The 12,257-nt window shown below is 43.7% G+C and overlaps 1 protein-coding gene across 5 annotated transcripts in view; it reads right to left on the bottom strand.

The window, feature by feature from the left end:
- The window catches only part of FCHO2 (FCH domain only 2), a 532,544-nt gene that overhangs the window by 430,180 nt on the left and 90,107 nt on the right, over positions 1-12,257 (bottom strand). For all 5 annotated transcript variants that reach the window (XM_029574710.1, XM_029574736.1, XM_029574720.1 and 2 more), the window contains exons 7-8: positions 8,997-9,095; positions 8,377-8,473 (exon numbers count right to left, since the gene is read on the bottom strand). In XM_029574710.1, the coding sequence (XP_029430570.1) occupies positions 8,377-8,473; positions 8,997-9,095 (196 nt within the window). The remainder of the gene's footprint in view (positions 1-8,376; positions 8,474-8,996; positions 9,096-12,257) is intronic.

Below are 12,257 nucleotides of genomic sequence, written 5' to 3'. Positions count from 1 at the left end.
AAATTTTAGTAATTCCGTGAGGAAAATTCCTGTCAGGAATCTCTGCAGAGCTCCTTAACCACGTGGCTATTGCTACGTAGAAAAAAGAAGACTGAAGAGGGACCCCTGCTGGCTGCAGGGTTAGTGCCATGCTGGGCATACCTAGTAGGGGCCAGTCAAAGTTCTGGAAACTTTGACAGAAGTGTTCCGTGATTGGGATCCATCCTGTGATGTCACCCATATGTGAGGACTACCATCCTGCTTGTCCTGTGAGAAAGCAAAATTGCTTACCTTGTAATAGGTGTTATCCCAGGACAGCAGGATGTAGTCCTCACATATGGGTGACGTCACTGACGGAGCCCTATTGAGGGAAAAACTTCTGTCAAAGTTTCTAGAAACTTTTGACTGGCTGCCTGAGGATACTGAGCATGCCCGGCATGCCATGACATTCCCTGCCACAGGGGTCTCACTTCAGTCTCTTATATAGCAATAAGCTTTAGCAAAAATAAATAAGGAAAAATATGTGTCCCAACTCCGCGGGCTGGCGGGTGGGTTTCGTGAGGACTACATCCTGCTGTCCTGGGATAACACCTATTACAAGGTAAGCAATTTTGCTTTATCCCAGGACAAGCAGGATGCTAGTCCTCACATATGGGTGATTAGCAAGCTAGAGGCTGAGTCATTTTATATTGAGGCAACAGTGGAGTATTGCTGTTGAAATGAGTCAGCCGATGATCACAGCAGGTTGGTTGTAGAAGGAGTTGGGTTTAAGCTGGAAACAAGTTCTTTAAGACAGATTGTCCATAGACTGAATCTTGTCATCCTTGTTTGTCCAAACAATAATGAGCTGCAAAGGTGTGAAGAGAAGTCCATGTTGCTGCTTTGCATATGTCAATGATTGGCACTGAACAATAGTGTGCTACTGAAGTTGACATTGCTCTTACTGAATGTGCCTTTACTCGTCCTCGGAGAGGAAGGCCTGCTTTTTCATAGCAAAACTGTATGCAATCTGCTATCCAATTGGATAGAGTATGTTTACCCACTGCTTTACCAGGTTTGTTTGGATCATAAGAAATAAAGAGTTGATTGGATTTCCTGTGGACTGCAGTGCGTTTTAAGTAAAAGGATAGAGCACGTTTACAGTCTAAGGTATGTAAGGCTCGTTCTCCTTGGTGAGAATGAGGTCTTGGAAAGAATGTGGGTAAAACTATGGATTGGTTCAAGTGGAATTCTGTAACTACTTTAGGAAGGAATTTTGGATGTGTGCGGAGAATCACTATCATGCAGGAATTTTGTGTAGGGTTCGTATGTGACAAGTGCTTGTAACTCACTAACCCTTCTAGCTGAAGTAATAGCTATGAGGAAGATGGTCTTCCATGTGAGGAATTTTAAGTCACAGGAATTTATGGGTTCGAAAGGAGAACTCATGAGTTTTGTAAGTACCAAATTGAGATCCCAATTCGTGACTGGTGGTCGAATTGTTGGTTTAAGATGAGTTAAACGTCTCATACACCTGCTGACGAGAGGTTGTGTGGATATGGGTGCATCTCCAACCTTGTTATGGTAAGCTGAGATTGCACTTAAATGTACTCTTACAGATGACGTCTGGAGACCAGAGTCTGAAAGTAGGTATAAGTAGTCTAAGAGAGAGGCTGTGGGGCTGGTGAAAGGGTCTATCTGCTTTTGTCTGCACCACATAGTAAATCTTTTCCATTTGGAAGAATAGTTCTTTCATGTGGAAGGTTTTCGTGAAGCTAGAAGCACTTTAGATACATTGGTTGAAAGATTGAGTGGCTGTAAGATCAAGCTTTCAACATCCATGCTGTCAGGGATAGGGATTGAAGGTTGGGATGGCGCAACAGACCCTGATTCTGAGTTATGAGAGTGAGAACTACTCCCAGGCGAATTGGATCCCTGACTGAGAGGTCTAGAAGTGTGGGAAACCATACTTGTCGAGGCCAATATGGGGCTATGAGTATCATGGACCCCTTGTCCTGTTGTAGCTTCACTAGAGTTTTGGTTATTAGCGGGATCGGAGGATACTCGTATAGAAGACCTGCGTTCCAAGGGCGAGCAAAGGCGTCCTTGGCTGGCTGGTTCTTCTGTCTGGGAGAGAACAGAAGTTGTCCACTTTGTGATTCAGAGATGACGCAAAGAGGTCTATCATCGGTTGTCCCCACCATTGAAATATCTTGGTCGCTACTGAGGGATCCAGGGACCATTCGTGTGGCTGGAACTGATGACTGAGGCGATCTGCCATTACGTTGTGTATACCTGGGAGATGAGAGGCCCGGAGGAAGATTGAGTAATTCAGGGCCCAGCCCCAAATCTGTGCAGCTTCTTGACAAAGGAGATACGAGCCCGTACCTCCCTGTTTGTTGATGTACCACATGGCTACTGTGTTGTCCGTTTGGATTAGAACAGTTTTGTGTGAAAGGCAGTCTTTGAACGCATACAGCGCATAACGTATAGCTCGAAGTTCCAGGAAATTGATTTGGAATGTTGCTTCGAGTTTTGTCCAATTACCCTGGGTTTGGAGATTGTCTATGTGTGCTCCCCAACCTAAGGTGGATGCATCTGTAGTTAAAGTTATCTGAGGGACTGGTTGCTGAAAAGGTAGGCCTTTGCGCAAATTGTCCTTGTTCGCCCACCAAAGTAGAGAGGATCGTAACTGGTGGGTTACTTGAATTGGAGAATGGAGCGGTTGAATGGCTTGAATCCATTGAGATCGTAATGTCCATTGGGTTACTCTCACGGCGAGTCTTGCCACGGGAGTAACATGAACTGTGGAGGCCATGTGGCTAGTAAGGTTAGAAACTGATGAGCTGTTGCCTGTTTCTTTGAGCGAAGCGAGGTTGCCAACAGGGATAATGTCTCTGCTCGATCCCTGGGCAGAAAGGCTCTTGACAGGATAGTGTCCAAGTCTGCACCTATGAATTGAAGTTGGTGCGACGGTGTTAAGTGGGATTTTTGATAGTTTATGAGAAATCCCGTGGAGTGAAGGAGAATGATCGTTTGATTGAGAGAAGTTAGAGCTCCTTGTTGAGACTGACTTCTGATGAGCCAGTCGTCGAGATATGGAAATACATGGACACTGTTTGTGCAAGTGACCTGCAAGTACTGCAAGACACTTTGTGAATACTCTGGGAGCCGATGCAAGTCCAAATGGGAGGACTTTGTTATTGTAGGTGTTGATGCCCTACCATGAATCGTAGGTATTTGCGATGAGGAGGAAATATGGGAATGTGAGCGTAAGCGTCTTGAAGATCCAGAGAGCAAAGCCAATCCCCTTTTTGTAGAAGTGGAAGCATGGTGCCTAGAGAAACCATCCTGAACTTTTCTTTCTTTAGAAATTTGTTGAGATTCCTGAGATCTAGGATTGGATGTAGGCCTCCGGTTTTCTTTGGAATGAGGATGAGGCAATGGGAGTAGATTCCTCCGCCTTGCTGAGACCGGGGCACCGGTTCTATAGCCCTCGCTTTCAGAAGGGGATAATTCCATTTGTAAGTGAAGCAGATGAGCTTCGCTGAGATGGGAATGACGAGGTGGACAATCCGGAGGAATGGTTGTGAAATGGAGTTGATAACCTCTGTGTATAATTGAGAGGACCCATTGGTCGGATGTTATGGATGTCCAAGTGTTGTAAAATTTGGACAGTCTTCCTCCCACTGGTAGCGTGGTATAGGGATTGGAATAGAGGCTTGCTCTCTGGACTTGTCCTCAAAATCCAGTTGTCAGTCCCGTTTGGGGAGGAGGTTGAGGTTTGGTTGCTCTTTGGTGCCTCTGTTGTGGTCACTGTTGAGACCTCGGAGGCCGTGGCCTGGATGATGGAGGATAATATCTCCTTTGTCGGTAAAATGGCCTTCTGGTTTCTCGTCTAGGTGGTCTGCGAGTAGTATGCGTATCATGCGGGAGAGAGGATAATTGCCTCAGAGTCTCCGTATGCTCGCGTAGTTGGGATACTGTGTCCTGCACTTTAGTGCCAAAGAGATTATCACCCAGCCAAGGGAGGTCCACGAGTTTGTCTTGAACCTCTGGTCATAAGTCAGATGCTTTGAGCCAAGCCCACCTTCGAGCAGCGAGTCCTGAAGCAGCAATTCTTGAGTCTGTTTCGTAGGCGTCATAAGCGGCTCTCACCTCGTGCTTGCCGGTATCTAGACCTTTGGTAATGATATTCTGAGCTGCTTCTTGGTACTGGGTAGGTAGGAATGGTATGAACTCTTCTATTTGTTTCCAGAGATTTCTCTGGTGTTGTGTCATGTAGAAATGGTATGCTGAAATCCTCGAAGAGAGCATGGCTCCCTGATAGATTTTTCGGCCCATTTGATCGAGGAATCAAGGAATGGGTCCGAGATCGCCTGGAACGCTTCTGTGCAGATTCTACGACCACCGAATGGTGGGGCACTTGAGGCTTTTGGTAGCCTGGTGCAGCCTGTACGAGGTATGTAGAATCTATCCTTTTGTTCACTGCAGGTACAGTGCATGGATGTTCCCAGATGCGTTGTTGTAACTGCAGCAGAACTTCATGAATAGGGATGGCGAGAGTATGTTTGGGAGGATCAACAAACTAGTATTTCTAGAGTCTGTTATCGGCATCCGTCTGCAGTTTGAATGGTATAGAATCTGCCATTTCTTGGATGAAGGCCGAAAAAGACAAATCCTCTGGTGGGGATTGCTTCTTAGCTTGAGGAGGCGAGGGATCAGACATGAATTCCTCTGATGAGAATTTTGATGAAGTATCTGACCAAGTATCATACGCAGAAGGTTGTTCAATAGGTGTAGGCTTAGGGAGCTTAGATACACCTGAGGGCCCAGGCCGAATAGGATCAGAAGGTAGATCATCTTGCTCCTCTTGCACTGGATTAGAAGGTAAGGAAGCTAACAGGTCTTCATACCTTTTGGTTAGTAAGTCGAGTAACTGCGACTGTGCACCCAAAGTGTCAGAAGAGACAGATGGATGTTTTGGCATCGTGTGTTTCACTTTCATGGATGCCTTGAGTCTTTTCGTCGATGGCCTTTGAGAAGGGTGTGAAGTAGGTGCCGTCGTGTAAATCAATTTTGGTTGCAGGGGAAACACAGTAGCCAACGTCGATGTTTGCAGAAAAGAAAACGTTGACAATTGGTCTAAAACCAAGGGCATTGATGAAATTGCGGCCACTGTAGTCAATGGGACTTGGAGATGTGATGAAGAAATCAAAGGTATCATCTCCGTAGATGTCGGTGGCTTTGGCATCGAAGATTCCATCGATGGAATCGATATATTCATCGGCATCGACGGTACTGGCAGAGTTTCCGGCATCAACGTATCTGTTGTCATCGGTGGAACAGCGGGTATCGGCACCGTGGCCGGCATTGGCACCGTGGCCGGCATCGATGTTTCCATCGGCATCGACTGAAGAGTCGGCATCGGCGATGACGCCGGTAACTGTGTCTGAAAAGCCTCGGTAACCATCCGTTGAATTAGACTTAGTAAGTCTGGCGTCTATGGTAAAACCTGAGCCCTCGATGACGACGGCGATACTGAAGGAAGAGGCTCCGGAATCGAAGATGCGGAAGTCAGCGAGGGATCGGACGGCTTGTGCCACTTCTTAGTCGGTTCCTCTGGGGGAGGGAGCAACGACGACACCGGGGATCGATGCCGTCGGTGCTTATGTTTAGGCCTCGATTCAACTGACCTGGTCAATGGTACCGGTGACGGAGCATCACCCGATTCTTCTATTCTCCGTTTTTTAAAGAGGATTTTCTTAGTGACCCCCGTTGGTGATGACTTTGTGGAGGTAGTCGGTGAAGGCAGTGATTTTAGATGAAAAAGCTGAAACATTTTCTCCTGTCTCAGCTTTCTGCCCTTCGGGGTTATTTCTTGACACTTTTCACATGAAGGTATTTCATGTTTTTCTCCCAAACAGACCACACATTGTATGTGAGGATCTGTTATAGACATGGTCCGGTTACAAGCTGGACACTTTTTAAAACCTGAAGCCATGTCTATGATGGACAGCCGTCGATGAGATGAGAGAAAGAGAAATCCTGAGAAAAGAAATTTTCCAAAATATTATTTTCTGTCACCGTCCGGTGAAGAATGAGAATTAGTGAGACCCCAATGGGGAATTCTGAGAAAAGAAATATAACTTTTCCAGTCAGGAATAGTGAGAGTTAGTTTTTGGAATAGGTTCTTATGGCCTGGATTGGCCACTGTTGGAAACAGGATGCTGGGCTTGATGGACCCTTGGTCTGACCCAGTATGGCATTTTCTTATGTTCTTATGTCTCCTGTCTCTGCGATGCTGAGTGCAGCACGGAAAAAAGAAGACTGAAGTGAGACCCCTGTGGCAGGGAATGTCATGGCATGCCGGGCATGCTCAGTAGCCTCAGGCAGCCAGTCAAAAGTTTCTATAAACTTTGACAGAAGTTTTTCCCGCAATAGGGCTCCGTCAGTGACATCACCCATATGTGAGGACTAGCATCCTGCTTGTCCTGGGATAAGAGACAAACTAATCACCAAGATGTAAGTTAATATGAGAAAAAAATTAAGTAACAAGCAATGATTGGCACTGTCAGAGAACATTCACAAAAGAAAAACTGAAAGTTATATGATTTAAGAAGAGATGACAGGAAAAAAAGATGTGTAAAGGAATGATCAGAATCACATGACACCTTTTATTAGAGGAGCAGCAGCAATAGTAAAGTAAGGGATAGAAATAGAGTAGAAGATAAATGAAAATAATAGAGTGCAAAATGAGTGAAAAAGAAATCTAGACCTGTCCAAATTCAGCTTCAGATGGTAGTCAGATAAAGAAGCAAGAAATCTTTGTGATAATGCACTACTGAGAGAGGTCAGTGTCTGTGGCCAGACAGTAGGCATGTGCTAAGAGTTTCTAACAAAATTTTTTTTGGTTTGTTTCATTCATTTCCCATTGAAGTCAAAGGGGGAAGCATTGCAGCCTATTTTGCACGTCAAAATTGGGGTTTTCTAATCAACTCTAATTAAACTTGTAAGTAGACAAGTTTAGGCAGAGGAAGAGAACTCCAAACCGCCATGGCTGTAGCAAAGTGGCACGATTAGCCTAAAGCACCATAAAGGAGTAAAAGGGTACCAGCAGTTGCAGGAGTTCTCCAAGACACCGTCAGAGTAGCAAAGCAGCAGCAAGAGTGTCAAGCACACTCCAATCTTTTAAAAGAGGGCACTGTTAACAGTGGAATGAACCTCCAAAGGCAGCACAAAAGGGGCAAAGTGGCATGAACATCTGAAGGCACTATGAAGGGGGAACAAAACAGCAAAGGTGCAGTAAAAAAAAATCCCAGGCACTCACAGAGGGATAAGGTAACACAGAGTGGCATGACAACCCTAAAGCACCATGAGCTATGCAAAACAGCTACTCACAGTAACAAGAACTCCCCCAGAGGCATAAATTCTGGGGTACGACAGCAAGCCATAGTGGCAGAAAGAATCCCAAGCTGTGGCATAAGGGGCATAGCAGCATGGCATCAAGATCCCCAAGGTATAGCAGCAAGGAAGAGTGGCAGCAAAATTTCCAAGGTGTAGCAACAGGGGCATGGGTGAAAGCAAGGCAGAGTAGCAACAAAATCCCAAGATGTAAAGTCTGGGTTAGGGCAGCAAGGCTGAGTGGTGCCAGACTCCCAAGCTGGTACATTAGAGGCATGGCAACAATAGTGGTAGCAAGACCCCCAAGGAGTAGCATAAGTGATATAGAAGCAAGGCAGATTGTCAGCAAGACCCCCTAAGTGTAGCATCAGGGGCATGGAATCTAGACAGAGTTGCAGCAAGACCCTCAAATGTAGTATAAGGGGTATATCAACATGGCAGAGTGGCATCAAGATCCCTATTGTATAGACGGGATATAGCAAGGCTGAATGGGAGCATGACTGCCAAGGTGTATTGTCAGGAGCAGGACAACTTCACTTTCATTGGTCTTCCATCCTATCTCCTATCCCATTTCAGTTCTATCCCTGGCTACTACCTCTCTTAGGAATTTCTTGGTTGCTATATTTAACTAGTTTCACTACAGCACTTTTCAACAGACTATAAACTTGAATGGGAAACAAATAAATGAAACAATTTTTCATTTAATTCGTGGGCACTCTCCATTCATACTTGCCAGGTAATTGTAGCCTGGATTGACCACTGTTGGAAACAGGATGCTGGGCTTGATGGACCCTTGGTCTGACCCAGTATGGCAATTTCTTATGTTCTTATGAGCCAACAAATAAAATAAAAGTGGTCACTTTTTTGCATTTTACCTATCTATTTCAAACAAATGTACATTCCCACCAGACAGAAAGTAAAAACAAAAATGATCTCATGAACCCAACACAAGGATTTATTTTACTTCATAAACCACAAATAATTTAAAATTTTACTATGATAAAATTATCTTACCAGGTCTCTCTTTGCCAGTGCCTTTAGACTCTGCAAACTTCTGTATCAAACTTTCTGTTGTGGTGTTTGCCATGTTATTTAGAAATTCTTCATGCACCTTCAAAATAAAAGATGCACATAAGAAACAAGAATAATATTAAAGTGGTCCTCTGGTGATAAGTCACTGCACATCAAAAGGACATGCCTATGTGTGAGATGCTTTATAATGTCAAGCCTAAATCTCCTCTGACTAAAACCCTATGCTTACAAGTTTAGCTACTTCACAGTGAAAAGGTAAGCTGAATATATGAATTTTCTCTAGAACAAATTATTATGAAATTAACATGATTATACAATTATCACTATATTGTCTGATACCAGAAACAGAAAAAGTTTAAGCTTTGTATTTCATCTTTATAATGCTGCAACTTAGTGTGCAACAAATTTTTATAAGAAAGGGATGGCGAAAGTAATGTTTTACAAATTATCAATATCTTTGTGTTACTCTGTCAAAAAAAAAAAAGTTAAATTCTTCCAAATTCACCTTTAGTTGACATGAGGTGAAACAACTAGACAACCACATTTTCACAGTACAGTTTTTTGTTTTTTTCTTTCTATTAATATATAAATAAATTACTCACCTGGCCTATTTGTAAGTGAATTTCATTGACAGAATATGAAAGTGATTCAATAATTTGTTTTAAATGAATCAGATGAGCTTCTTCTATATCCTGAAATTTCTGTATAACAAATATGAAACATTTTAAAGCAATATCTATACCAATTAAAAAAAAATCAGTTGATAGTTTAAATGAACAAAATCATTGGAATTCTCTTTTATTACACAGAAACATAATGACAGAAAAAAAAGACTGTATGACCCATCCAGTCTGCCCATCCGGCCAATCAATTCAGCATTACAATTCTCATCACTTCCCTAGAGATCCCCTGTATTTATCTCATGCTTTCTTGAATTCAGATACTGGTTTTGTGTCCACCACTTCCGCTGAGAGGCTGTTCCACACTCCCACCACCCTCTCTGTAAATAAATATTTCCTAAGATTACTCCCTTTCACCCTCATCTCATGACCCCTCAATTCAAGAGCCTCCTTGTCACTGAAAAAGGCTCATCTTCTGTGCATGGAAACCTTTGAGATATTTGAATGTCTCTATCATATCTACCCTATCTTGCCTGTCCTCTAGGGTATACATGTCTAGATTACATTCCTGAGGTTGCCTATAGCCACCTTTTACCCTTTTGAATGTAAGTGAGTTAGAGTGCTGCTATGTGAATACTCAAAGCCATGTATAGGCAGCTCATTATCACGTAAAGTTAAATACAACATTCCCAACTGAAGGAATAGACTCTATGAATAAGATTTAAAGCATAGATGTACTTTTATGCCCCAAATATAAAACACAATAAAACATACTCAAATAATAAGTGCCTAGGAATCCGAAGAAAGAGGCAGCATTAGAGTCAAGGTGCAGACAGATTCCAGGAACCAGAAGGTAAGTAAGAAGGTAAAAACGGAAAGAAGTCTGAAAGTCCTTAATAAAAGCAAGTTTGCTTACCGTAAACGGTGTTTCCGTAGATAGCAGGATGAATTAGCCATGCTGTCATGGGATCTGTCAATCAGGTCTGGGAGGCGGAGCTTTTTTAAGCAGAGGTTCGGTTTTTAGTCTCTGCGGCTGCGCATGTGTTCCCGCGCAGGAAAGTAACAGATTCTCCTCAGTCTGTGATTAAGCTGTAGTTGAATCGCAGAGACGGTGACTGCCAGGGAGGAGGGAGGGTCAGCATGGCTAATTCATCCTGCTATCTACGAAACACCGTTTACGGTAAGCAAACTTGCTTTTTCCTCATTGATAGCAGGGCTGAATTAGCCATGCTGTCATGGGAGTCCCAAGCTCCCGATCACGTTATTTGTGATATGTATGGTTGAACGTGATCTTTAGTAGTGTGGTAGTCACTGCGGACAGGAGGATAGAGAGTGCAGGATTGCTTGTCCTATCTTCGCATCAGTGGTTGCTTGTTGATCAAGGCAGTAATGAGATGTGAAGGTATGGAGAGATGACCATGTAGCTGCCTTACAAATGTCTATGGGTTGTACGTTCCTGAGGTGTGCCAAGGAAGCCGCCACTGCTCTGACTTTATGAGCTTTGGGAATAGAAGAGAGATGTAATTTCTGTTTGTCGTAGCAAAACTGGATGCACTTAGCAATGGTTACATGGAATAGACTTAGTTTTGGGGTACTTGCCAGGTTCTTATGGCCTGGATTGGCCACTGTTGGAAACAGGATGCTGGGCTTGATGGACCCTTGGTCTGACCCAGTATGGCATTTTCTTATGTTCTTATCCAACTAGAGATGGTGCGCTTGGTCACTGGAAGTCCAGGTGCTTTCGGATCGAAAGAGACAAATAGTTGAGAAGTCCTGGCATCCGACTTTGTTCTTTCTTTGTAGTATGCTAATGCTCTTTTACAATCCAGCGTATGTAGTAATTTTTCTCTATCATTAGAGTGAGGTTTTGGAAAAGATTGGTAGTTCTATGGTTTGATTGAGATGGAATTGAGAAACCACTTTTGGCAAGAAGGATGGGTGAGTCCTGAGAACTACCTTATGATAAAATTGCAAATATGGACTATAGTGGACTAAGGCTTGCAATTCACTGACTCGTCGAGCTGATGTTACTGCTACTAAGAATACCACTTTCCATGTGAGGTATTTAATGTGTGCTGAGTCCATGGGTTCGAACGGGGAAAGCATGAGTTGTTCGAGAACTATGTTGAGGTTCCACAGGACTGGAGGCTTAGAAATCGGAGGACGAAGGTGAGTTAATCCCTTGATGAAATGAGAGAGTAAAGGGTGATTGGAAATAGGGATATTATTTATTGGTCTATATGATGCCCCTATGGTCCTGAGATGAACTCTAATGGAAGATGTGGCTAGCCCAGCTGTGTACAGTGTATGAAGATAATCCATGAGTATTTCCGGTGAACAATCCAATGGTGGTACTCCATTGGATATGCACCAAGTAGAGTAACGTCTCCATTTGTAGTTATAATTCCTTCTCGTTGAAAGTTTCCTGGATTCTAACAAAATGAATTGAGTCGAATCGGAGACTCTTTGTTCTGTTAAAAGGAGCCGTTCAACCTCCATGCTGTCAAATGGAGAGATGAGTGTAGCGGGTGTAGAAGCGTCCCTTGATCCTGGACCAGGAGATCTGGACGGTTCGGTATTCGAATTGGGTCTTTGATAGAAAGCCTGAGAAGGAAACTACCACGGTTGTCTGGGCCAGGCTGGGGCTATGAGTATAAGTTGAGCTTTGTCTGCTATGCACTTTTGAATTGTCCTTGTTATAAGTGGAATGGGAGAAAAAGCATACAGGAGGCCTGACGTCCATGAGATGAGGAAGGCATCCTGAGCGATTCTGGTCGGGCTGGGACATATCGAGCAGAATTGTGGAACTTGAGTGTTGGTCTCCGTTGCAAAGAGATCTATCGCAGGTGTTCCCCATTGTAAGATGATGTTTTGGGCGACCTCTGCATTGACAGCCCACTCGTGAGGATGAAAAATTCGACTTAACCTGTCCGCTCTTGTGTTTGCCATTCCCGGAAGGTAAGTCGCTTGCAGTTTGTCGGCTCAGTGTGCTGCAGCAGTCAAAAATGCAAACAGAATGTTAGGAATTATTAGGAAGGGAATGGATAATAAAACGGAAAATATCACAATGCCTCTATATCGCTCCATGGTGAGACCGCACCTTGAATACTGTGTACAATTATGGTCGTTGCATCTCAAAAAAGATATAGTTGTTATGGAGAAGGTACAGAAAAGGGCAACCAAAATGATAAAGGGGATGGAACAGCTCCCCTATGAGGAAAGGCTGAAGAGATTAGGGCTGTT

Source organism: Rhinatrema bivittatum, chromosome 1 (genome assembly GCF_901001135.1).
Source record: "Rhinatrema bivittatum chromosome 1, aRhiBiv1.1, whole genome shotgun sequence".
NCBI lineage: Eukaryota > Metazoa > Chordata > Amphibia > Gymnophiona > Rhinatrematidae > Rhinatrema > Rhinatrema bivittatum.
This window is presented reverse-complemented; position numbering and strand designations above follow the sequence as displayed.